This window comes from Cherax quadricarinatus, chromosome 4, assembly GCF_038502225.1.
Source record: "Cherax quadricarinatus isolate ZL_2023a chromosome 4, ASM3850222v1, whole genome shotgun sequence".
Taxonomy (NCBI): domain Eukaryota; kingdom Metazoa; phylum Arthropoda; class Malacostraca; order Decapoda; family Parastacidae; genus Cherax; species Cherax quadricarinatus.
Genome location: NC_091295.1, coordinates 48,635,810 through 48,662,703, shown reverse-complemented (window position 1 = coordinate 48,662,703; position 26,894 = coordinate 48,635,810). Strand labels below are relative to the sequence as shown.

The window sequence follows — 26,894 nt, the reverse complement described above, 5'->3', positions numbered from 1 at the left end:
TATCCTACACGGGGCACCATGTGGAAACATGTGCCTGTTCACCTAGCAGTAAAATAGGTACCTGGGTGTTAGTCGACTGGTGTGGGTCGCATCCTGGGGCAAAATTAACCTAATTTGCCCGAAATGCTCTGCATAACAAGAAGGCTTTCTACAGAGTAAGTCACTGATGCCAGCTAGGTCTGTATAAGTTGTATCATGTACTCGTAGCAATAAGGAATATTACTATTATTAAGGGCAGCTTGGGCTGCCCACCTGGTGTAACCGGAAGAGATGTGTCGCCAGTGGGGTATGTAAAATACACAGCTGCAACACTGCAACATCAAGGAGACCTGTCCTTGAGCACGAGCTCAAGGACATGGTTCATTAGATACACGAAGAAGTCCCAGGTGAGTGCACCCGAGGGCTGGTGCCAAATTTGGCAGCCGGAGTCCACGACAGGCCCGCCCGTGTGCCCTCCTTCAGGATACCTGCAGTTTGCTTAATTTTATTTTTTCCCCATCCCGATGACCACATTAGTAATGATGAATGATTACTTGTGTTACTTTAGTGATGTTTGTCGTCACTGCACTTGCTTGCGGGAATCAACGTCCTAATGCTCCCTTTGTCTCTGCCAGGTGATAATACTGTCTTATGGGCGGTATTTAGATATTTCCTAGTTTGAAAAATGGTAGTGATACCAACAAGATATGGAAAAACACTAATGTACAGTTCAGGACATTTATTAGAGAAAACATTTTGCCACGAGTGGCCTAGTGGCTAAAGCTCTCCCTTTACACGGCGAGGGTCTTGGTTCGATTCCCAGCGAGGGTAGAAACATTGGTTGTTTCGTTACACCGGTTATCTATGTTCACCCATCAGTTTAAAATGGGCACCTGGGTGTTAGCGGAATGGTGTGGGTCGCACCCTGGGACAAAACTGACCTAATTTACGGGAAATGCTCTGCATAGCAAGTGGCTTTCTATATAGTACTGTCACTGATGTCGGCTATGGTCTGTATACCTTGTATATGTACTTGTAGTAAATATATTATTATTATTATTATTATTATTATTATTATTATTCAGTCCTAATGCCACAAGCGGCCAAACGTTTCCTTTAATAAATGCCCTGAACTGTACATAAGTGTCTTTTTCCCACACTGCCTAGTTTGTTAGTGCAGAGGAATTTGGTGAACACTTTAAGAGGGGGAATCTCCCCATTAGACAATGTTTTCAATGGTTAATGGGATATTCATGGTGGCAAGATCATGTCTGATGATTCTTAAACTTTGATGTCGAAAACAGAAGAAGAGAAAATGATATATCCCGGCCTCCCCTCCACCCTGATTTCAGGGACCCCCATGGAAATAAGTCACTTTTTTTTTTTTTTTTTTTTTTTTTTGGGGGGGGGGGGGGGTTTCCTAGGTTCTCTACACACATGCTGCTATATATGATAATCAATATAACTGTGTATACTGGGAGACTTCAATATCTGTTTTCAGCAGCAAAATAACGGGCTATGCAAAAGGTATAAGCAAATTCTAGGTTTAAATGGTTACACTCAACTAATTAATACACCAACCCGGATCACACAGTTCTCAGCCACCATAACTGACCACATACCGTGTAACCGCGCTGAGAACATTAGTCAGTCAGGCGTCATTACCACAGGTCTTAGTAATCATTTCATCATTTACTGCACCAGGAAAATCACTAGGGATAGGATAGGCCTACACAGGACAATAAAAATGAGGTCAACTAGAAACTACAGTAAAGAAACACTAGTAAATAGGCTACACAATTGTAACTGGACAGAGATAAGTTGCATGGACGTAAATGATGCCTGGGAAAAATTCAAAACAATGTTCACTACCATCCTTGATAATATTGCACCAGTTAAAGAGGTTAGGATTAAACGAAGAACTGAACCCTGGATGACTACTGAGATATTAGATAATATGAAATTCAGAGACCAGCTGCTAAAAAGATTTAAAGCAAATATACAGGATATTGCAGCACTAAATGAATTCCAAAGGGTGAGGAACAGAGTACAGAGACTTATAAAAGGAGCAAAGGCAAAGCACCACTGCTCAAAAATTGAAGAGTATAAGCATAAACCCAGAAAGCTCTGGCAACAACTAAAACAGTTGGGGTATAGCCATAAGCCATTAGATAGGTCTAACATAGTACTCACTATCGATAACGAGGTATGCCACGAAACATCTAAGGTGGCAAATTGCTTTAATTCCTTCTACACATCTGTTGCATCAACACTAGTAAGTAAACTACCAGCTGCATCAAATACCTTTAACACAGACTCTGATAAGTTTCAAATATACTATACCAATAAAGGGGTAACCCCAAACAGTTGTCAACTAGTAAGTGTATCTCATGACTTAACTCAAAAAGAACTAAGCAGGTTAAATCCAACTAAGAGCACTGGCCCGGATAACATCCCGTCTAAGTTCCTAAAAGATGGTGCTTCTGAACTGTCAATCCCTATTGCTCGCATAATAAATCTATCAATCACCACTAATACCGTACCGGATGGGTTCAAGGAGGCCAGAGTTACTCCTATCTTCAAGAAAAATAGTAGGTCTGATGTAAGCAACTATAGGCCTGTTAGTATACTCAGTATAATATCCAAAATTCTAGAGAGGGCGGTGTACTCTCAAGTAGTTAAGTACCTTAATGACAACAACATTCTCCATAGCTATCAATCGGGCTTTAGAAGATCTTACTCAACCAACACCTCCCTAATTAATCTGATGGATTACCTGAGAACTGAAATGTCAAAAGGGAACCTCATAGGTATGGTAACCTTAGACCTGCAAAAGGCCTTCGATACTGTCAATCACAATATATTATGTAAGAAACTTCAAGCTATCGGTATAGGTTCTGTAGACTGGTTTAAGTCCTACCTTAGCAACAGGAGACAAATTGTCAAAATCAACAAAACGGAATCAGAACCCCTGCCGATAACATGTAGAGTTCCCCAAGGTAGTATTCAGGGTCCCTTATTATTCTTATGTTATGACAATGACATGCCTATCAGTGTCAAGTGCAAACTCCTACTGTATGCATATGACAGTGCTCTGTTAGTGTCAGGTAAAGACCCACAAGATAAAGCTAATATTTTAGCACTGGAACTGGAGTCCTGCAGCAAATGGTTAGTAGACAACAAACTATCATTACACCTAGGGAAAACTGAAGCCATTCTCTTTGGCACGAAACATAAACTGAGAAGGGTAAATAATTTTAATGTCCAGTGTAATGGGGAGCCCATCACTTTGGTTTCATCAGTAAAATATCTGGGAATCCCCTTTGACCCATGCATGTCAGGAGAATTGATAGGGAACAGTGTAGTAAAGAAAGCGAATGCCAGACTGAAGTTCCTGTATAGACAAGCACAGTGTCTACCTACTGAGGCTCGCAGGACCCTATGTCTAGCCCTTATACAATGCCATATGGATTACGCTTGCTCTTCATGGTACTCTGCCTTGACAAAAAAAAAACAAAACTGAAAGATAGACTGCAAATCACCCAGAACAAAATCGTAAGATTCATCCTGGGGCTGGGACCAAGAGAGCATGTAGGCCAGGATGAATTACAGCAGTTAGATATGTTGAATGTTGAAGACAGAGTAAAACAAATGAAGCTAAATCGTGTTTATAAAATTGCTCACAAACAGTGTCCAAAATATCTTGCTGTCAATTTTGTCAATGTTGGGAACCAAAGCAATCATAGTACTATGGGGAGAGAGCACAACTTTGTAGTACCCACAGTCAGTGGCCAGGCTTCAAACACCTTTTATTGTACAGCAATAAAGGAATGGAACAGGCTGCCCGCACATGTCAAAGCCAGTCATAGCATGAACCTGTTCAAGAAGAGTGCCAAAAGGTGTCTGATGAATGTAGCTACAGAAAAGGAGGGGAATGATTTTCTATTTTTTAGTTAACATACGTGTAAATTTTACCTTATTCCTAGTAATGACCCTCGTATTGTAGATAGTCTTAATGACCCTCGTGTAGTAGATAGTCTTTTTAGTACGATAATAAGATGTTATCTTCATTATAGAATAATAAGAAAATATTATAACCTTTATATTATAATAATAAGGTAAAAGGACCCCAATGGAAATAAGTCACTCTGTCTGACTTTTTTGGGTTATCCTAGATTCTCTACACAGATGCTGCTATGAATGATAATTCTATGTAACTGTATTTGTGTATACCTGAATAAACTTACTTACTAGGGCCACTGGCAGCTTACGCCGTATCGAGCCTTGCCTCCCGGTGTCGGGTTCCAGTACAAAACATGAATACAGTCACAGCTATTGTTTTTGACCCAGACATTTACGTCTACATTGCATGTGCTACGTATTCCTTAATCCGTGCCAGGCAGGTTAGGCAGCATCTAAGCGCAACGTGAATGGTTAAACAGCAGATTTCTGGGGGCAGGGTTCATACGGCATACACAGTGATACCCCCATAACAAGAAACAACAGAAACCACGGTACGGGTGGAGCTCGAACTCATGGCAAGTGGGTCGTAAAACTCCAGGTCAATGCGTAAGCCTTCTACCACCGAGGTAGGATGATCCAACATAGAAGAAAAAATTTTCACTGTCACTCATTCAATCACTGTCTTGCCAAAAGGTGTACTGACATCGCAGTTCAGATGCCCGCCCAAACCACAACATCGTCACCCCTCCTTCAGAGTGCAGGCACTGTACTTTCCACCTCCATGACTCAAGTCCAGCTAAGCGGTTTCCCTGAATCCCTTCATGTTACCTTGCTTACAATCAAACATGTCAAATCATAAAAACCAATGGCTTCCACTCACTAACACACTCAAATAAACCTGCCGCATGTCCAAGCCCACCAGCACTCTAAACCCTTTTTTTTTAATCCTCTTCCTCTAGGTGACGTGACCCCTGGAAGCCACAAATAATAGGAAATTGCACTTGACCGTACCTTTTAAATGTTTCCTGGGAATGTCTATAAATATTTCTCCAATATCCTTAATATTTACATTCATAAGAAGGAATATTTTGAATTAAATTCTTTGGCTAATTTTTAAGTTTCGGGTAGTGCACCAAGGAAAAAAGTGAATAATCGAAGCAATACCGAGGCGCACCTTCTTAACTGTCTGTAGTTACAGCAACAGAGCTATATTGGTGTAGCATCTACAGTGTTTGTAGCTACAGCAACAGATCTATGTTGGTGGTGTACCATCTACAATGTCAGTTATCATAGATTCTGTAGATGTGCAGGGGTTATAGTACTTACGTGGTAAATGCCATTCCACTGGTGTAGCAGTGAGTAAAAACTCAGACTCACCTAACTGTGGTTGCAGGGGGTCGAGTCATATCTCTTGGCCCAGTAGTGAGAGGGAGCTGCCTACACATGATGCAGTGATACGTTCTTCGTCAAGGGAACGTTGGGGGGGGGGAGTGCGACGACGAAGAAGACGTAGAAGGATGAAGAGGAGGTGCAGGAAGGATGAAGAGGAGGTGTAGGAAGGATAAGGTACAGGAAGAAATACAAGAAGAAAATGGAGAAATTATGCAAACACTGAAAACTTCTGCGGTGTAAGAGAAGGATAAGGGAAGGAGAGAAAAGATGAAGAAGGGGAAATAAGAGGGAAAAGGGAAGGAAGTTAAGAGGATTAGAGAGAGACCCACCCCAGTAGTTGTCAACACACGCGATACAACCTTAACCTTGTTAGTGTCTTGACACACCTACACCACCACCACAACCAGTGAAAGTCTAGGTCACATGACCAAAAGCTCAACTGAGTGGGTCATCACAGGACTAAGACCAGCGTCATGGCTCCCATTTCTCCTGAGTGTGTGTACTCACCTATTTGTGGTTACAGAGGGTCGAGACTGCTCCTGGCCCTGCCTTTTCACTGACAGCTACTAGATCCTCTCTCTCCCTGCTCCATGAGCTTTATCATACCTCGTCTTAAAACTATGTATGATTCCTGCTTCCACTACATCACATGTCAGACTATTCCACTTCCTAACAATCTATGACTGAAGAAAACTTCCTAACATCCCTCTGACTCGTCTAAGTCTTCAACTTCCAATTGTGACCCCTTGTTTCTGTGTCCAATCTCTGGAACATCCTGTCTGTCCACCTTATCTATTCCTCGCAGTATTTTGTATGTTGTTATCATGTCTTCCCTGACCATCCTGTCCTCCAATGTTGTCAGGCCGATTTCCCTTAACCTTTCTTCGTAGGACATTCCCCTTAGCTCTGGAACCATCCTTGTTGCAAACCTTTGCACTTGTGTGTGTGTGTGATATATATATATATATATATATATATATATATATATATATATATATATATATATATATATATATATATATATATATATATATATTTAACACTGGCTGTCTCCCACCCATGAAGAGTGGCCCAAAGAGGCGCGCCGATACTATCGTTCAAATGTCCCTCAAAACTGCAAATATCTCCACTCCTCCAGAGTGCAGGCACTATCCTTTCCACCTCCAGGACTCAAGTCCAGCTAACCGGTTTCCCTGAATCCCTTCACAGATGTTACCTTGTTCACACTCCAACAGCATGTCACGTTATAAAAAATGACTTGCCTTCACTCACTCCTAACACGCTTGCTGGATGTCCAAGCCCCGTGCACACAAAACCACCTCTAGCCCCCCTCCCTTCAACCTTTCCTAGGGCGACCCCTACCCTACCTTCCCTTCACTACAGAGATATATATACACTCACATACACCTACCTCAGTACAAATATACAGAAAGGCATCTATCACTGTATATAGAGGGAGAGATGTGCATCTTCATGTATATACAGTGTATATACAGTGTATATACACAACAAACATTGGCGGCAGCAACAACACCAGTGCTCGCCCACACGCTCACTAATAATTGGATTCAATAAACCAATTATTTCTTTTTAATTTCCCAGGATTTCAGAGCTGAGAGACTGTGTATATTATTATTATTATTATTATTATTATTATTATTATTATAAGTAGTAGTAGTAGTAGTAGTGTTATTGTTATTATTGGATCATAAGATGGTGAACGTCCCAGAACTAGGACTAACAACTATCGGAACTGTGTGTGAAAGAGAGAGAGAGAGAGAGAGAGAGAGGGAGGAGGACGTCAAGAGAGACCACTTCGACATTATTTTACACACATTTTGACAGTCGCTCCACTTTAATACGACAAGAGAGTGTGTGTGTGTGTGTGTGTGTGTGTGTGTGTGTGTGTGTGTGTGTGTGTGTGTGTGTGTGTGTGTGTGTGTGTGTGTGTGTGTGTGTGTGTGTGTGTGTGTGTGTGGAGAGTTAGACTGTCTTGCTGTAGCGATATTATACATTCTAAGATGGGTACAGCAAATGAAAGAAAGGTTACAGGTGATAGTAAGTTTACAGAAACTGACAGGAAGGTTACAAGAACTGACTGGAAGATTACAAGAACTGACTGGAAGGTCACAACAAATGATAGGAGGGTTACAAGTGACATGAAGGTTACAAGAACTGACAGGAGGGTTACAAGAACTGGCAGGAAGGTTACAAGAACTGACTGGAAGGTTACAAGAACTGACTGGAAGGTTACAAGAACTGACTGGAAGGTTACAAGAACTGACTGGAAGGTTACAAGAACTGACTGGAAGGTTACAAGAACTGACTGGAAGGTTACAAGAACTGACTGGAAGGTTACAAGAACTGACTGGAAGGTTACAAGAACTGACTGGAAGGTTACAAGAACTGACTGGAAGGTTGCAAGAACTGACAGGAAGGTTATAAGAACTGACTGGAAGGTTACAAGAACTGACTGGAAGGTTACAAGAACTGGCAGGAAGGTTACAAGAACTGACTGGAAGGTTACAAGAACTGACTGGAAGGTTACAAGAACTGACTGGAAGGTTACAAGAACTGGCAGGAAGGTTACAAGAACTGACTGGAAGGTTACAAGAACTGACTGGAAGGTTACAAGAACTGACTGGAAGGTTGCAAGAACTGACTGGAAGGTTACAAGAACTGACTGGAAGGTTACAAGAACTGACTGGAAGGTTACAAGAACTGACTGGAAGGTTACAAGAACTGACTGGAAGGTTACAAGAACTGACTGGAAGGTTACAAGAACTGGCAGGAAGGTTACAAGAACTGGCAGGAAGGTTACAAGAACTGACTGGAAGGTTACAAGAACTGACTGGAAGGTTACAAGAACTGACTGGAAGGTTACAAGAACTGACTGGAAGGTTACAAGAACTGACTGGAAGGTTACAAGAACTGACTGGAAGGTTACAAGAACTGACTGGAAGGTTACAAGAACTGACTGGAAGGTTGCAAGAACTGACTGGAAGGTTACAAGAACTGACTGGAAGGTTACAAGAACTGACTGGAAGGTTACAAGAACTGACTGGAAGGTTACAAGAACTGACTGGAAGGTTACAAGAACTGACTGGAAGGTTACAAGAACTGACTGGAAGGTTACAAGAACTGACTGGAATGTTGCAAGAACTGACTGGAAGGTTACAACATAGGTAGAAAGGGTACAGCACTGAGAAGTATCACTGTAAGGAAAGCTTCTTGCACTGCTAGGAAGACTCCAACTGCTAGGAAGGCTTCATCAACCACTAGGAAGGCTTCATCAACCACTAGGAAGGCTTCATCAACCACTAGGAAGGCCTCATTAACTGCCACGAAGGCTTCATCAACCACTAGGAAGGCTTCATCAACCAACTAGGAAGGCTTCATCAACCACTAGGAAGGCCTCATCAACTGCCACGAAGGCTTCATCAACCGCTGGGTTTCATCAACTGGATCCTACATTTAGGTGCAGCTAGGAGTTGACTGATACAGCTATGATCTAATACAGCTATGATCTAATACAGCTATGAGCTAAATGATAAAGCTATAAGCTAATTTACACTTATACGAGGGAACACACAGAATTTTAGTTATTTCTAATAAATAAAGGCATGCAAAAAAATCAGGTAGTGAGAATTATAAATAATTTGGAATGTTCAAGAAAGATTGAATGACATTCGTATTACCTGAGCGAATCCCTGACAGATTGAGAAAAAGAGAACAGCTTTAGTAACACATTCACTGCTTATAATGCATCAGTGATTATACATATGCGGTATGTAAATAATGTATAGACTCGTGTATAGCATCTAGGAAATGAGTCTAGTTCATGTGCCAGATGTGGCAAGAGAGAGGGTCTTTTTTAGTATTGACTTACCTGCTGTGAGACCCTCCCAGTGGGAATACATCTTTATACATATACATATACATAATATATATATATATATATATATATATATATATATATATATATATATATATATATAATATATATATATATACACACACACACAAACGTAGAGAACTGGTTCAGAGAACAGATAGGTTGATGAATTAGATATCTGTGCAAGCCCCTGGTTTCACCAACCAGGGGCTTGCTTCAGTCCAATACAGTGAAGAATGGGTGAAGATCAGGAGTTTGAGGTAATCAGTCCCTCAGGCTAGATTCGATATGAACATCTATATTGGACTGAGGAAGCCACAATAAAATATCACATTATTAGGATCTGTGTTTATTTAGTAACATTTTGGTGGGTAATTCTACCATTATTACTAAGACGAACACTCTCTCCAGTGCAATTCACCACTGACTCGCCACTGTTAATATACAACACTTCCAGCAGTGGGAGAAGCAGTTTATCTAAGACATCAAACTGTCTCACAAAGTGAAGAAGAAAACACGCTTTGTGAAACAAGCAGTAGCTGGGAGAATATTTCTCTATAGTAAGATCTTTGATGAAGATCTTAATCAATTTAAACGTTCATGTAAACGTTTACTGCCAAAGATCCCATAGCAAAGTCACTGATTTTTTTTCCTGCTAATCCTAAGTTATTTATACTTTGATAATTGCACTTTTGTACCTGCCAAGAACCGTAATGGAAATATCTAACTGACTTTTTTTGGCTTATCCTTGGTAATTTACACTATAATTGCACCTGTGTATCTGCGCTTAAATAAACTTGCTTACTTTCTTCTGCTAAGTGTCTTTTTGTCCAGTATCGTGGGCAGCAGACCATGTACACCAACCTGACTCAGAAAAACAGGACAAATTCGTTTCCCTCCTCAGAGAGAGGGAGTACTTCACTGATGTAAACACTCCGACCTACCCTCCAGCAGCACACAGACCTACCTGAGTGAAGTCATCTACCAGGTCTCCCATTTCTCAATAACATTCTTCTCATCTCTTCTATTTTCTCCACAAGTCATCTACCAGGTCTCCCATTCCTAAATAACATTTTTCTCGTCTCCTCTACCTTCTCCCCAAATCATCTACCAGGTCTCCCATTCCTCAATAACGCTCTTCTCGTATCTTCTACCTTCTCCCCAGTCATCTACCAGGTCTCCCATTCCTAAATAACATTTTTCTCGTCTCTTCTACCTTCTCCCCAAGTCATCTACCAGGTCTCCCATTCCTCAATAACACGCTCCTCGTCTCTTCTACCTACTCCAAGTTTTCCCGCACAATATTGATGTTCTGACGTTGTGAGTGGCCACGCCTTATCCAAATTCTGGTCCATGGGACACTGGTATTCACAACCATCATTTTTGTATCCAGCAAGAGATGGGATCACCCAGCCCCTGCATCCTGAGCCCCTCCATCTTGGGTAAAGACGTTGAGACGCCGTTTCGCTCAGGAAGATCTTCGATAAAGATTTCCTTGAGAGAAACGTTGTTTTGGAGAAGGTTTTCATCTGCTCTGAGTGTCGTAGTGTTGGTCTTAGTTATGGGCACTGTCTTCCAACCCTGCACTCCAGTTCTGTACCTAAACATTGTCACTCAGTGTTATAACACCACTCACTGTTATAACACCACTCACAGAAGTGCGCACACTAATCCTGAAGAATTTGATAATGTGCAACATCTGGGTATCTTTATTTGTAGACGTTTCGCCATCCAGTGACTTTATCAATACAAAAATGTGAAGAATGTAGAACTATATACAAACGATGAGGTAATCAGTCTTCGAGTTGGTGAAGAGCACCGTAGTCTTGAAGAATTATATTCAAGACTACGGTGCTCTTTAACTCGAAGACTGATTACCGGATCTTTTGCATATAGTTCAACATTTTTCACATTATGTTCTTGTATTGATGAAGCCACTGGTTGGCGAAACGTATACAAATAAAGATACCCAGATGTTGCGGTATTGTATACCATTCACGAGCACTAATCCTGTCACCACGCTACTCTCCTGGTTCACTCTGCTTCTAACACCATGACGGTAGTCACACAAAAATGGGCTTCCATAAGACGGCTGCGTGTACCCTGGACAGCTCTTGTTTTTGCCAGCACGTCCAAGATGGCTCTGGAATGCTTAGTTAAACGATCAAGTCAAGAGTCAGAAATCAAAGTAGGTCACACAATGTTAAAATGGTATACAATACCGACATGTTGATAGACACATGTGCAACATTTCGGTATCTGCACTCGACTGAAGAAGCCTACTGTGTAGGCGTAACGTTTCGGAATAGATACCTAATTATTGCACGTGTGTCTTACTTGGGTGACACTGTACAAGGTCACAAATCTACTTCTCACGTCATGGGAACATAAGAATGGAGGAAGACTACGGAAGGCCTACTGGCCCATACTAAGCACGTTCTTCTCTAAGCCAACCATTCCCACCCAACCACCCACTTGTTTAGCCTTTCCCCAAAGGTACCCAAGAATTAGCTTCAATATCCTTTAACTTTTATTACCTAGACTTTCTCACTGGTGTATTTCATACAGTCACCTTCAACGGCGCCCAATTATTTTCAAAACCTGCTTAACACCTCTCCCTACGCCACCCAATTACTAGCCACTGCCACCCAATTAACCTCCGGCACCCAACTGCTTTGCCTGGAGACCCAATCACCATCCAGGGTGGAGCACTTACTGTGAGGCCCGACCTAACCCCCTCCCCCCACCTGGTGCCACAACAAAGAACACCCCTCTCAACCCCTCTATATCCCCCTCTCCCCTCACTATCCCCTCCGCACACACCATTACAAGCTTCCCCTCACAGCCTTACCACAGTGTTTCCTCTTTCCTCACTGATTACAAAATTGACAGTCTCTTCCTTTACCTCTACCATTTCCCCTTAATCTGTCCCGTCCTCCCTCTTACTCTCTCTCCCCAGCCTTTACCTTAGTCTCTTCCCATCCACAACTTACCCTAACCTTTCTTCCTTTCCAACTTTTCCTCTCTCTCTCTCTCTCTCTTTCCCTTTACCCAACATTCTTCACCTTTTCTCACTTCTTCCCATCACTGTTGTCTTCACCTCCTCCTCCTCGTCTTCATTGACACAATTCTCCTCATGAACGCGTCTGTTACCTGTCGTAATTCAATCTTACCTGAGCCTTCCTCCCTCCCTCCCTCCCTCCTCCTCCTCTCTCTCTCTCTCTCTCTCTCTCTCTCTCTCTCTCTCTCTCTCTCTCTCTCTCTATGCAGGATCCAGCTTATACACGTAGAAGTACCTCTCCCCACTCCTGCAGGACAGTCCCCACTAAAGGTTCCCATCCCTCAAGAGGACTTTTCTCAGCAAGACCGTCCTACCAGAAGTCCTCCCCCCCACCCCCTAACGACTCACCTCCCTGGACGGCGAACATGACGAGGTCCTGTACGATGGGAAGACAGGAGCGGGAGAGGGCAGCCTCCTCCTTCAGGATGCTGACGTAGCCACTGCTGGCGCTGGGTTCAACCTCACCCCGCACCGTCAGCTCCATCACCTCCCGCACCTGCATACATATACACAGAGTCACAGGGATGTTAGGAAGTATTTCTTCAGTCATAGAGTTGTTAGGAAGTGGAACAATCTGGAGAGTGGTGTAGTGGAAGCAGGCTCACTAGTTTCACAGTAGATCCGCCCCTGGGGGATATCTATTTATCTACACCTGGGGTATATCAACTGATCCGCCCCTGGGGGATATCAATTTATCCGCCCCTGGGGGATATCAACTGATCCGCCCCTGGGGGATATCAAATCAATTGATCTGCCTCTAGGGGATATCAATTGATCCGCACCTGGGGGATATCAACTGATCCGCCCCTGGGGGATATCAATTGATCTGCCCCTGGGGGATATCAGTTTGATCCGCCCCTGAGGGATATCAATTTATCCGCCCCTGGGGGATATCAATTGATTTGCCCCTGGGGGATATCAACTAAGTTTCTTCAGACAAGTTGCATCCAGGATACGTCACCTGACGTTCGTAGGGGAACACCACAGTGTCACATCCAGGATACGTCACCTGACGTTCGTAGGGGAACACCACAGTGTCACATCCAGGATACGTCACCTGACGTCTGTAGGGGAACACCACAGTGTCACACCCAGGATACGTCACCTGACGTCTGTAGGGGAACACCACAGTGTCACACCCAAGATGCGTCACCTGACGTCCATAAGGTGACGCTACATGTAAGGAACACGTTGCCGAGCAAGAGACAGTATAAAATGCTTTGCTGCCGTTCCCAGGAGCGTAAAATTTGCATGATCTTGTGGTTATTTGTATTAAACTCCAGTAAGCACTTGTCTGACTACCCTGACACCTCCTTCACATCTTCCTGTGACACCTTCTCTATACATAAGATTCGGTTCTTTACAGCAGAGAGAGAGAGAGAGTGTGTGTGTGTGTGTGTAGAGAGAGAGAGAGAGAGAGAGAGAGAGAGAGTGTGTGTGTGTAGAGAGAGAGAGAGAGAGAGAGAGAGAGAGAGAGAGAGAGAGAGAGAGAGAGAGAGAGAGAGAGAGAGAGAGAGAGAGAGAGAGAGAGAGAGAGAGAAGGGAGGAGAAAGAATGAATCATGCAGCAAGGTTAGACTTGTGGCAGTGTTACATAATACTGTGAAACCCCTCTCCATCCATCTCTCCCTCTCTCTACACCATCACCTTCCATCCCTCCCACCCTCGCCCTCTTCATTCCCATCCATCATTTGTTTCCGAAAACATTTTTTTCCCCACAATCTTCCGTCCATCTTCAGGTGTACTTTCTTTCCATCATCCATCACTGTTCTTTCTCCCTTCCTCTCTCTCCCAGTATACACTGCTTTCTTTCTCCCTCTCAATAACCATCATTTCCTGCCTATCTATCCCCTCGTATTCCCCTTTCCACTAGTTATTCCTTGTTTTTCCTCTTCTTATTCCATGTCTTGTCTCGTCTCGCCGAAAAGTATCACCCACAGCGGGGCAGTATCACCCACAGTGGGCAGAATCACCCACAGTGGGGCAGTATCACCCACAGTGGGCAGAATCACCCACAGTGGGGGAGTATCACCCACAGTGGGGCAGTATCACCCACAGTGGGGCAGTATCACCCACAGTTTACCTGGAGAGAGTTCCGGGGGTCAACGCCCCCGCGGCCCAGTCTGTGACCAGGCCTCCTGGCAGTGGGGCAGTATCACCCACAGTGGGGCTGTATTGTTCACAGTGGGGCAGTATCACTCACAGTGGGGCAGTATCACCCACAGTGGGGCTGTATTGTTCACAGTGGGGCAGTATCACCCACAGTGGGGCAGTATCACCCACAGTGGGCAGAATCGCCCACAGTGGGGCAGTATCACGCACAGTGGGGCAGTATCACCCACAGTGGGCAGAATCACCCACAGTGGGGCAGTATCACCCACAGTGGGGCTGTATGGTTCACAGTGGGGTAGTATCACCCACATTGGGGCTGTATGGTTCACAATGGGGCAGTATCACCCACAGTGGGGCTGTATGGTTCACAGTGGGGCAGTATCACCCACAGTGGGACAGTATTACCCACAGTGGGGCTGTATCACCCACAGTGGGCAGAATCACCCACAGTGGGGCAGTATCACCCACAGTGGGGCAGTATGGTTCACAGTGGGGCAGTATCACCCACAGTGGGACAGTATTACCCACAGTGGGGCTGTATGGTTCACAGTGGGGCTGTGATCGTGGGAAAGTAGAGGTGATCGTGGGAAATTAAGCTCGGTGGTGGGAAAGTAATATTGGTCGTGGGAAAGTAATATTGGTCGTGGGAAAGTAATATTGGTCGTGGGAAAGTAATATTGGTCGTGGGAAAGTAATATTGGTCGTGGGAAAGTAATATTGGTCGCGGGAAAGTAATATTGGTCGTGGGAAAGTAATATTGGTCGTGGGAAAGTAATATTGGTCGTGGGAAAGTAATATTGGTCGCGGGAAAGTAATATTGGTCGCGGGAAAGTAATATTGGTCGTGGGAAAGTAATATTGGTCGCGGGAAAGTAATATTGGTCGCGGGAAAGTAATATTGGTCGTGGGAAAGTAATATTGGTCGTGGGAAAGTAATATTGGTCGTGGGAAAGTAATATTGGTCGTGGGAAAGTAATATTGGTCGTGGGAAAGTAATATTGGTCGTGGGAAAGTAATATTGGTCGCGGGAAAGTAAGCCTGGTATTAGGAAAGTAAGCCTGGTCGTGGGAAAGTAAGAGTAGTCGTGGGAAAGTAAGAGTGGTCGTGGGAAAGTAACAGTGGTCGTGGGAAAGTAACAGTAGTCGTGGGAAAGTAACAGTAGTCGTGGGGAAAGTAACAGTAGTCGTGGGAAAGTAACAATAGTCGTGGGAAAGTAACAATAGTCGTGGGAAAGTAACAGTAGTCGTGGGAAAGTAACAGTGGTCGTGGGAAAGTAACGAGTAGTCGTGGGAAAGTAACAGTAGTCGTGGGAAAGTAACAGTGGTCGTGGGAAAGTAACAGTGGTCGTGGGAAAGTAACAGTGGTCGTGGGAAAGTAACAGCAGTCGTGGGAAAGTAACAGTAGTCGTGGGAAAGTAACAGTAGTCGTGGGAAAGTAACAGTAGTCGTGGGAAAGTAACAATGGTCGTGGGAAAGTAACAGTAGTCGTGGGAAAGTAACAATGGTCGTGGGAAAGTAACAGTAGTCGTGGGAAAGTAACAGTAGTCGTGGGAAAGTAACAGTAGTCGTGGGAAAGTAACAGTAGTCGTGGGAAAGTAACAGTAGTCGTGGGAAAGTAACAATGGTCGTGGGAAAGTAACAGTAGTCGTGGGAAAGTAACAATGATCGTGGGAAAGTAACAGTAGTCGTGGGAAAGTAACAGTAGTCGTGGGAAAGTAACAGTAGTCGTGGGAAAGTCGTGGGAAAGTAACAGTAGTCGTGGGAAAGTAACAGTAGTCGTGGGAAAGTAACAATGGTCGTGGGAAAGTAACAGTAGTCGTGGGAAAGTAACAGTAGTCGTGGGAAAGTAACAATGGTCGTGGGAAAGTAACAGTAGTCGTGGGAAAGTAACAGTAGTCGTGGGAAAGTAACAATGGTCGTGGAAAAGTAACAGTAGTCGTGGGAAAGTAACAGTAGTCGTGGGAAACAGTAGTCGTGGGAAAGTAACAGTAGTCGTGGGAAAGTAACAGTAGTCGTGGGAAAGTAACAATGGTCGTGGGAAAGTAACAGTAGTCGTGGGAAAGTAACAATGGTCGTGGGAAAGTAACAGTAGTCGTGGGAAAGTAACAGTAGTCGTGGGAAAGTAACAGTAGTCGTGGGAAAGTAACAATGGTCGTGGGAAAGTAACAGTAGTCGTGGGAAAGTAACAATGGTCGTGGGAAAGTAACAGTAGTCGTGGGAAAGTAACAGTAGTCGTGGGAAAGTAACAGTAGTAACAGTAGTCGTGGGAGTCGTGGGAAAGTAACAGCAGTCGTGGGAAAGTAACAGTAGTCGTGGGAAAGTAACAGTAGTCGTGGGAAAGTAACAATGGTCGTGGGAAAGTAACAGTAGTCGTGGGAAAGTAACAGTAGTCGTGGGAAAGTCGTGGGAAAGTAACAGTAGTCGTGGGAAAGTAACAATGGTCGTGGGAAAGTAACAGTAGTCGTGGGAAAGTAACAGTAGTCGTGGGAAAGTAACAATGGTCGTGGGAAAGTAACAGTAGTCGTGGGAAAGTAACAATGGTCGTGGGAAAGTAACAGTAGTCGTGGGAAAGTAACAGTAGTCGTGGGAAAGTAACAGTAGTCGTGGGAAAGTAACAATGGTCGTGGGAAAGTAACAGTAGTCGTGGGAAAGTAACAGTAGTCGTGGGAAAGTAACAATGGTCGTGGGAAAGTAACAGTAGTCGTGGGAAAGTAACAGTAGTCGTGGGAAAGTAACAGTAGTCGTGGGAAAGTAACAGTAGTCGTGGGAAAGTAACAGTAGTCGTGGGAAAGTAACAATGGTCGTGGGAAAGTAACAGTAGTCGTGGGAAAGTAACAGTAGTCGTGGGAAAGTAACAATGGTCGTGGGAAAGTAACAGTAGTCGTGGGAAAGTAACAGTAGTCGTGGGAAAGTAACAATGGTCGTGGTGGGAAAGTAACAGTAGTCGTGGGAAAGTAACAGTAGTCGTGGGAAAGTCGTGGGAAAGTAACAGTAGTCGTGGGAAAGTCGTGGGGAAAGTAACAGTAGTCGTGGGAAAGTAACAGTAGTCGTGGGAAAGTAACAGTAGTCGTGGGAAAGTAACAATGGTCGTGGGAAAGTACCACTTGTCGTGGGAAAGTAACAGTAGTCGTGGGAAAGTAACAGTAGTCGTGGGAAAGTAACAGTAGTCGTGGGAAAGTAACAATGGTCGTGGGAAAGTAACAGTAGTCGTGGGAAAGTAACAGTAGTCGTGGGAAAGTAACAGTAGTCGTGGGAAAGTAACAGTAGTCGTGGGAAAGTAACAATGGTCGTGGGAAAGTAACAGTAGTCGTGGGAAAGTAACAGTAGTCGTGGGAAAGTAACAGTAGTCGTGGGAAAGTAACAGTAGTCGTGGGAAAGTAACAATGGTCGTGGGAAAGTAACAGTAGTCGTGGGAAAGTAACAGTAGTCGTGGGAAAGTAACAGTAGTCGTGGGAAAGTAACAGTAGTCGTGGGAAAGTAACAATGGTCGTGGGAAAGTAACAGTAGTCGTGGGAAAGTAACAGTAGTCGTGGGAAAGTAACAGTAGTCGTGGGAAAGTAACAATGGTCGTGGGAAAGTAACAGTAGTCGTGGGAAAGTAACAGTAGTCGTGGGAAAGTAACAGTAGTCGTGGGAAAGTAACAATGGTCGTGGGAAAGTAACAGTAGTCGTGGGAAAGTAACAGTAGTCGTGGGAAAGTAACAGTAGTCGTGGGAAAGTAACAGTAGTCGTGGGAAAGTATGACCGGTCGTGAGAGATCATGTTCATGTCAACATCCTCTTCCATCCTAAACCATTCTTTTTATCTCATCATTGTTACTTGCCTCACTTCATCACCCCCAGCATCCAATCTCCTCATTCTCATCTCCCCTCCTCCATTTTGCAGGCATCCCCCCATCTCCCCTCTTTTGTTGTCTCCCTCAGCCAGTCCTCTCCCCTTGTTAATTCCCCTCGCACTATCCCTTCCCCTCTGATCGCATCTCCTCTGCCACTATCTCACTTTGTACACATTTTGTTTTTATTTTACCCCCTTTCAGTTTTATTGTCTTTCCTTGTTCCCTTTCCCTCCTCCGCTGATCCTCCTCTTCCCCGTCCTTCGCATGTAAACATACACACAACTGTAGTATAATGCCATCCTTAACTACGTTTTGCCCACACAGTGGGTGTTATCAAGTCACAAACAGATCTGTTTGTAACTTAATAGAGCCCACTGTGTGGGCGAAACGTAGTCAAAAAGGATCGCATTATACGACAGTTGTGTTCTAGTTACGGTATTGTGCCTTTTTTTGTTATTTATTTGTGTATGTTTTTCCATCGTGTCGGTATTTTATATCATTTATCTCCATCCTTAGCAAATCTATCTTCTTCCTCATCTCTTGACTCTTCTTTCGCTCGCACTTCTTCCTCTTAGTCTCGTCTCTTCCTTTTGTTTTCCAGACATAACTACGCAGTGTATGAGAACCATTTTGCATACACAGTATCCTGACTGTCCTTGCCAGGTATACACACGCACACGCACAGGCACACGCACACACGCACGCACGCACGCGCACACACACACACACACACACGCGCGCGCGCGGTTTCAGGGACGGGAAATCCTGTGTCACAAACCTACTGGAGTTCTATGACATGGTGACAGCAGTAAGACAAGAGGGAGAGGGGTGGGTGGATTGCATTTTCTTGGACTGCAAGAAGGCGTTTGACACAGTTCCACACAAGATATTAGTGCAAAAACTGGAGGACCAAGCAGGGATAACAGGGAAGGCAATACAATGGATCAGGGAATACTTGTCAGGAAGACAGCAGCGAGTCATGGTACGTGGCGAGGTGTCAGAGTGGGCACCTGTGACCAGCGGGGTCCCACAGGGGTCAGTCCTAGGATCAGTGCTGTTCCTGGTATTTGTGAACGACATGACGGAAGGAATAGACTCCGAAGTGTCCCTGTTTGCAGATGGCGTGAAGTTGATGAGAAGAATTCATTCGATCGAAGACCAGGCAGAACTACAAAGGGATCTGGACAGGCTGTAGACCTGGTCCACCAATTGGTCTCGTAGGGGTTCTTAAATGGAGATATCGAGGGTTGAAGGTAGACACACTTGTTGGATGGTAACATATATTGTCAGATTGTGATGATGGGAAATGGAGCCCAGCCTCTGCCTGTCCTAGCCTGGATGATCTACCGCCGACTGAGGCCGAGGCAGAGGTACGAACGTACACATGTGCATCCCCTGACGTCACACAAAGTCACAGGCCTAAAAGGGATCTCCTATCTAAAGCACATGGATGATACTATATGCTATGCTATATAACACAGAGATCAGCAACTATGCTGACATTGGCTCCTGGAGTTCAACCCCACCAAGTGCAAAGTCATGAAGATTGGGGAAGGGCAAAGAAGACCGCAGACGGAATACAGTTTAGGGGGCCAGAGACTACAAACCTCACACAAGGAAAAAGATCTTGGGGTGAGTATAACACCAGGCACATCTCCTGAAGCGCACATCAACCAAATAACTGCTGCAGCATATGGGCGCCTAGCAAACCTCAGAACAGCATTCCGACATCTTAATAAGGAATCGTTCAGGGCCCTGTACACCGTGTACGTTAGGCCCATATTGGAGTATGCGGCATCAGTCTGGAGCCCACACCTAGCAGACCGGGCCGCGGGGGCGTTGACCCCCGGAACTCTCTCCAGGTAAACTCCAGGCTAGCAAAGCACGTAAAGAAACTAGAGAAAGTGCAAAGGTTTGCAACAAGACTAGTCGCAGAGCTAGGAGTTATGTCCTACGAGGAAAGGTTAAGGGAAATCAACCTGACGACACTGGAGGACAGGAGAGATAGGGGGGACATGATAACGACATACAAAATACTGAGAGGAATTGACAAGGTGGACAAAGACAGGATGTTCCAGAGATAGGACACAGCAACAAGGGGATACAGTTGGAAGTTGAAGACACAGATGAATCACAGGAATGTTAGGAAGTATTTCTTCAGCCACAGAGTAGTCAGGAAGTGGAATAGTTTGGGAAGCGATGTAGTGGAGGCAGAATTCATACATAGCTTTAAGCAGAGGTATGATAAAGCTCACGGTTCAGGGAGAGTGACCTAGTAGCGACCAGTGAAGAGGCGGGGCCAGGAGCTTGGACTCGACCCCTGCAACCTCAACTAGGTGAGTACAACTAGGTGAGTACATACACACACACTAGGTGAGTACACACACACGTACATGCACACACACGCACGCGCGCACACACACACACACACACACACACACACACACACACACACACACACAGGCACATACACACGCGCGCACACACGCACACACGCACACACACGCACACACACGCACACACACGCACGCACACACACACACACACGCACACACACGCGCACACACACACATGCACACACACACGCACGCACACACGCACGCACACACCCCGAGGCGGGGCCAGGAGCTTGGAATCGACCCCTGCAACCTCAACTAGGTGAGTACACCAGACTGGACCTAGTATTCACCTTGAGTAGTGCAGATATTGAGGACATCACATATGAAAGACCCCTTGGGGCCAGCGATCACGTGGTTTTAAGCTTCGAATACACAGTAGAGCTACAAGTGGAGGGGGAAGCAGGAAGGCCAGGGCGAATGAAGCCAAACTACAAGAAAGGGGACTACACGGGAATGAGGAACTACCTGAACGGGGTTCAGTGGGACAGAGAACTGGCAGGGAAGCCAGTTAATGAGATGATGGAATATGTAGCAACAATGTGCAAGGAGGCTGAGGAGAGGTTTGTACCCAAGGGTAACAGGAATAATGAAAAAGCCAGGATGAGCCCATGGTTCACCCAAAGGTGCAGGGAGGCAAAAACCAAGTGTGCTAGGGACTGGAAGAAATATAGAAGGCAAAGAACCCAGGAGAATAAGGAGAGCAGTCGTAGAGCCATAAATGAATATGCACAGATAAGAAGGGAAGCCCAACGACAATATGAAAACGACATAGCAGCGAAAGCCAAATCTGACCCGAAGCTGTTATACAGCCACATCAGGAGGAAAACAACAGTCAAGGACCAGGTAATCAGGCTAAGGAAGGAAGGAGGAGAGACAACAAGAAATGACCGTAAAGTATGTGAGGAACTCAACAAGAGATTCAAAGAAGTGTTCACAGAGGAGACAGAAGGGGCTCCCAAAAGACGGAGAGGTGGGGTACACCACCAAGTGCTGGACACAGTACACACAACAGAGGAAGAAGTGAAGAGGCTTCTGAGTGAGCTAGATACCTCAAAGGCAATGGGGCCGGATAACATCTCTCCATGGGTCCTGAGAGAGGGAGCAGAGGCGCTATGTGTACCCCTAACAACAATATTCAATACATCTATCGAAACAGGGAGATTGCCTGAGGCATGGAAGACAGCAAATGTAGTCCCAATCTTTAAAAAAGGAGACAGACATGAAGCACTAAACTACAGACCAGTGTCACTGACATGTATAGTATGCAAAGTCATGGAGAAGATTATCAGGAGAAGAGTGGTGGAACACCAACAGCAGCCAACATGGTTTCAGGGACGGGAAATCCTGTGTCACAAACCTATTGGAGTTCTATGACATGGTGACAGCAGTAAGACAAGAGAGAGAGGGGTGGGTGGATTGCATTTTCTTGGACTGCAAGAAGGCGTTTGACACAGTTCCACACAAGAGATTAGTGCAAAAACTGGAGACCAATCAGGGATAACAGGGAAGGCAATACAATGGATCAGGGAATACTTGTCAGGAAGACAGCAGCGAGTCATGGTACGTGGCGAGGTGTCAGAGTGAGCACCTGTGACCAGCGGGGTACCACAGGGGTCAGTCCTAGGACCAGTGCTGTTTCTGGTATTTGTGAACGACATGACGGAAGGAATAGACTCCGAAGTGCACCTGTTTGCAGATGACGTGAAGTTGATGAGAAGAATTCATTCGATCGAAGACCAGGCAGAACTACAAAGGGATCTGGACAGGCTGCAGACCTGGTCCACCAATTGGCTCCTGGAGTTCAACCCCACCAAGTGCAAAGTCATGAAGATTGGGGAAGGGCAAAGAAGACCACAGACGGAATACAGTCTAGGGGGCCAGATACTACAAACCTCACTCAAGGAAAAAGATCTTGGGGTGAGTATAACACCAGGCACATCTGAAGCGCACATCAACCAAATAACTGCTGCAGCATATGGGCGCCTAGCAAACCTCAGAACAGCATTCCGACATCTTAATAAAGAATTGTTCAGGACCCTGTACACCGTGTACGTTAGGCCCATATTGGAGTATGCGGCACCAGTTTGGAACCCACACCTAGCCAAGCACGTAAAGAAACTAGAGAAAGTGCAAAGGTTTGCAACAAGATTAGTCCTACGAGGAGAGGTTAATGGAAATCAACCTGACGACACTGGAGGACAGGAGAGATAGGGGGGACATGATAACGACATAAAATACTGAGAGGAATTGACAAGGTGGACAAAGACAGGATGTTCCAGAGATGGGACACAGCAACAAGGGGACACAGTTGGAAGTTGAAGACACAGATGAATCACAGGGATGTTAGGAAGTATTTCTTCAGCCACAGAGTAGTCAGGAAGTGGAATAGTTTGGGAAGCGATGTAGTGGAGGCAGGATCCATACACAGCTTTAAGCAGAGGTATGATAAAGCTCACGGTTCAGGGAGAGTGACCTAGTAGCGATCAGTGAAGAGGCGGGGCCAGGAGCTTGGACTTGACCCCTGCAACGTCAACTAGGTGAGTACACCTCGTGCCCGTGAGTGTTGTCTATATACCCAAGACCGGACACCACAAACTTACCTCTCTTTCAAATATTTGAAGTAATAAAAAAGAAATAGAAAAACAAAGAGAAGAAAGACAAAAAAATGAGAGAAATGTAGCTACATCATGGCCATATATTTTTCTAACATTTTTTCTGAGTGAATAAATCTGTTCCGTGACTCACAGTATTTTGTATATATATATATATATATATATATATATATATATATATATATATATATATATATATATATATATATATATATATATATATATATATATATATATATAATTAATGTATGTGTGTGTGTGTGTGTGTGTGTGTGTGTGTGTGTGTGTGTGTGTGTGTGTGTGTGTGTGTGTGTGTGTGTGTGTGTGTGTGTGTGTGTGTCTCATGCCGAATAAGTAAAACTTGCTGTTTTGGCTGAAACAGCAACGCTCTTCTTGCCGAATAAGAGAAGCAAAAATTTGTGTATGAAATAATTTCGCAAAAATCATTCTGAAACTAGCGAAAAACATATATTTCACTGTGTTCGTTTATTATTAAATTATTGTAAATTTATCTAAAATATATTTAGTTGGATTAGGCTAAATTAAATGGGGTTTGTTATAATAAGGTTAGGTAAGTTTTCTAAGGTGCTTTTGGTGCAAAATTATTAATTTTTACATTACCATAAATGAAAAATATATATCTTTAAACGTACAAGAGAAAATTTTAGAAAGGACTTAATTTTAAATGAGTTATTGCTAATTGACCAGTTTTACCTATTCGGCACGACGTTATATATATTTAAAACCACAGGAGTTGAATAATAGCTCTAGGCCCTTCGTGTTGAAATCAGCACATCATCAGGAGCTTGCAGCGTTGTAGAAATGAGTATGACGTCCTAGCAGATTCCTTTCGTGGAACATTCTTACCTAACTCCCCTTGTGATTTTTGCATCATATATATATATATATATATATATATATATATATATATATATATATATATATATATATATATAGATCCAATGAAGACTTATTCTGATTAAACAATATGATAATCTATAATTGATAAATATCGTGAATTATTTCTGGAGCTGCGAGTGAACTGCCAATAATGTGAATTTATATAAGGTTGAAGGTAGGGATGGGAATATTTTATTTAAAGAAAAGCACTAAATCTGAAGGGGGGCTTACACATCGCCTTGGTAATGAGAGGTAATCAGGTATGATCAGCTGTGATTCCTTGACTGGCCCTTCGCCGACATCAAGACACGCCCCTCTGAAAGTGGGATAGGGCTGGAAACACCATAACAGGAGAACGGAAGAGGACTGCAGAAGGCCTACTAGCACACGCCAATTGTTAGATCAACTTCTAACTCATATTTTTCAGGCTATTTTTAAATCTCTTCGGTGTTTTAGCTGCAGTGACCGTACCTGGTAGACTGTCCCACTCGACAGATGCAATGCCGGACAATTACCTTCCTATATTCTTTCTAAGATAAGTGAGCCATACACTCGCTGTTTATGTAATACAGTCGAGTAACGTAACATTCAAGAATACAGAAAGCACATGAATGGTATACAATACCGGTATTGTATACCATTTGTGTACAACTTGTTAGACACTGTAACATCATGGAATCTTGGTACAGAGGACATCTACACAACCTTCCTGCTTACTACTGGCCCATTCCTTGGGTATAACCTACATCCACTGGAGAATCCCGCCTACCAGTGACAATGTCTTGGTCTGCTGCACCTCCCTCACCTGACGCCACGACTGTGCTTCACATTCTTCAAGACTACGGTGCTCTTCAACTTGAAGGCTGATGGACTCATTACCTCATCTTTTTTGTATAAAATTCTACATTCTTCACATTATGTTCTTATATTGTATTAAAAAAGTAACTGGTTGGCGAAACGTCTACAAATAAAGATACCCAGATAAAGCACACGTGTCTAATTCTTCACGTCGTACAGAAAGCAAATGAATGTTTTCAGTGTGTCAACTAGCTTAAGAGTACATGAGAAGGGTCGTCTTCTCCAGTAGACCGAAAACATTCATGTTTTTTCTCTGTGTATTATTGAATATGGGTTACTCAATTGTAGTCCTTTCTAAATACTAATTTATTCAAATGAAACGTAAACTCATCCAATGTATGAAACAGTGATGTATCGGATATCCGCATCCACCTAACATCCGCACAATTTCTTGCATCCGCATCGGCATTTTACTGTAAACAGATATCCGCATATGCATCCGCATCCGAATCCGTGTAACATCCGCACAATTCCTTACATCCGTAAAATAAGTAAGACATTCTCGTACACATCTGCATCCGCGGATATCTAAATTTTCACATCCGATACATCTCTAGTATATAATAAAAAAAGGTATGGTCATTAAGGTGCCTTAACCCTTAAACTGTCCAAACGTAGATCTACGTTTTATCAACATTTGAATGTAAAAAAACGTAGACCTTTTTTTTTTTTACATTTGAAAATGCGTAAAAAAAACTTTGATCTACATTTTTTTTGCTATATTTGAAAATATGTAAAAAAACGTAGATCTACTTTTGAAGCACTACGCATGTGAACGTAGATCTGTTTGGACAGTTTAAGGGTTAAGAGTCGACAAGAAGTTAAGGCTGACGTACCTGTGAAGGTAGACCCAGGTAGCGGGTGAGTCTGGTCAGTGTGTTGATAGCAAAGTCGACGTCAGCGGTGGTTTTGGCGTCGTGTGGCGTCGTCGGAGCGTCAGTGAACAGGTGGTACAGCGCTGCCGTCACCAGACCACAGTAGGCGAACCTGCCAGCGTCCGTCAGCGCCTCCGACAGCGGCTGCGTCGGTACTCCTGCAACCAACACCACCATTATCATCTTCACTTCCATACAAAAATAGAGTCCTTTGCCCTTAACTGAATTTCAATAGGGAAAATTAGGGAAATATTATCAAACCACGGAACGGGTGGGGTTCGAACTCCTGACATACGCAATGGCCTGGAGTTTTACGACTCACTCGCCACAGGTTCAAACCCCACCCGTTTCCTGGTTTCTTAACAATCGTGTTATTACGATTTCGAGAGACATATTTTATATAAAATAAACTGACATATCGAAATATTTTGAAACCCCCCTCCCCCATTATTTTTAGATTTTCAAGATGTTTTAACTTTTGCACAAACTGACGGATGAGGAACAATATCAATGAATCATATTTAATCTGAATGTAACTTTTTGCACGATAAATATTTGTGATCGAATCTTAAGGCGGGAAAAATGAAGGAACTTAAACTTCACATTTTATCATCATATAATTATGATTATTTTAATTATGATTATATAATTAAGTATAATTAAGAAGCGGTAAGTCCCGAGGAAAGTCTCTGACGTAAGTAACGCTCTACTCAGAGTCATCAATTTATTACAACCAGTGCCAGGAGTGCTACGCAGTTTCTAGACTGTATACACCACCTGTGTAACACTGTACACACTTTTACCTCTCCTCCCTGTAAAGCTTCGCCTCTGTATATCACCTTTGTAATATTATACACACGTTCTTCTCCCTTTTCTCCGCTGTCCATACCACCCGTGTAACACTATATACTTATCTCCCTTCCTCTCCTCTGTGAAGAAGGCAGGGAGGGAAGCAAGGTAGGGAGGGTAGCAAGGTAGGGAGGGAAGCAAGGTAGGGAAGGTAGCAAGGTAGGGAGG

At 43.9% G+C, this 26,894-nt stretch overlaps 1 protein-coding gene across 2 annotated transcripts in view; it reads right to left on the bottom strand.

Moving 5' to 3' along the window:
* The window catches only part of LOC128684354 (transmembrane and coiled-coil domain-containing protein 4-like), a 67,287-nt gene extending 41,218 nt beyond the window's left edge, over positions 1–26,069 (bottom strand). Inside the window, exons 1-2 of one of the 2 annotated variants that reach the window (XM_070096488.1) lie at positions 25,839–26,069; positions 12,639–12,786 (exon numbers count right to left, since the gene is read on the bottom strand). In XM_070096488.1, the coding sequence (XP_069952589.1) occupies positions 12,639–12,786; positions 25,839–26,060 (370 nt within the window). In that variant the 5' untranslated portion in view covers positions 26,061–26,069. Of the gene's footprint in view, positions 1–6,745; positions 6,952–12,638; positions 12,787–25,838 lie in introns of those variants that run through there. The other variant, XM_070096492.1, reaches the window with a different exon arrangement.
* Positions 26,070–26,894: the final 825 nt, after the last annotated feature.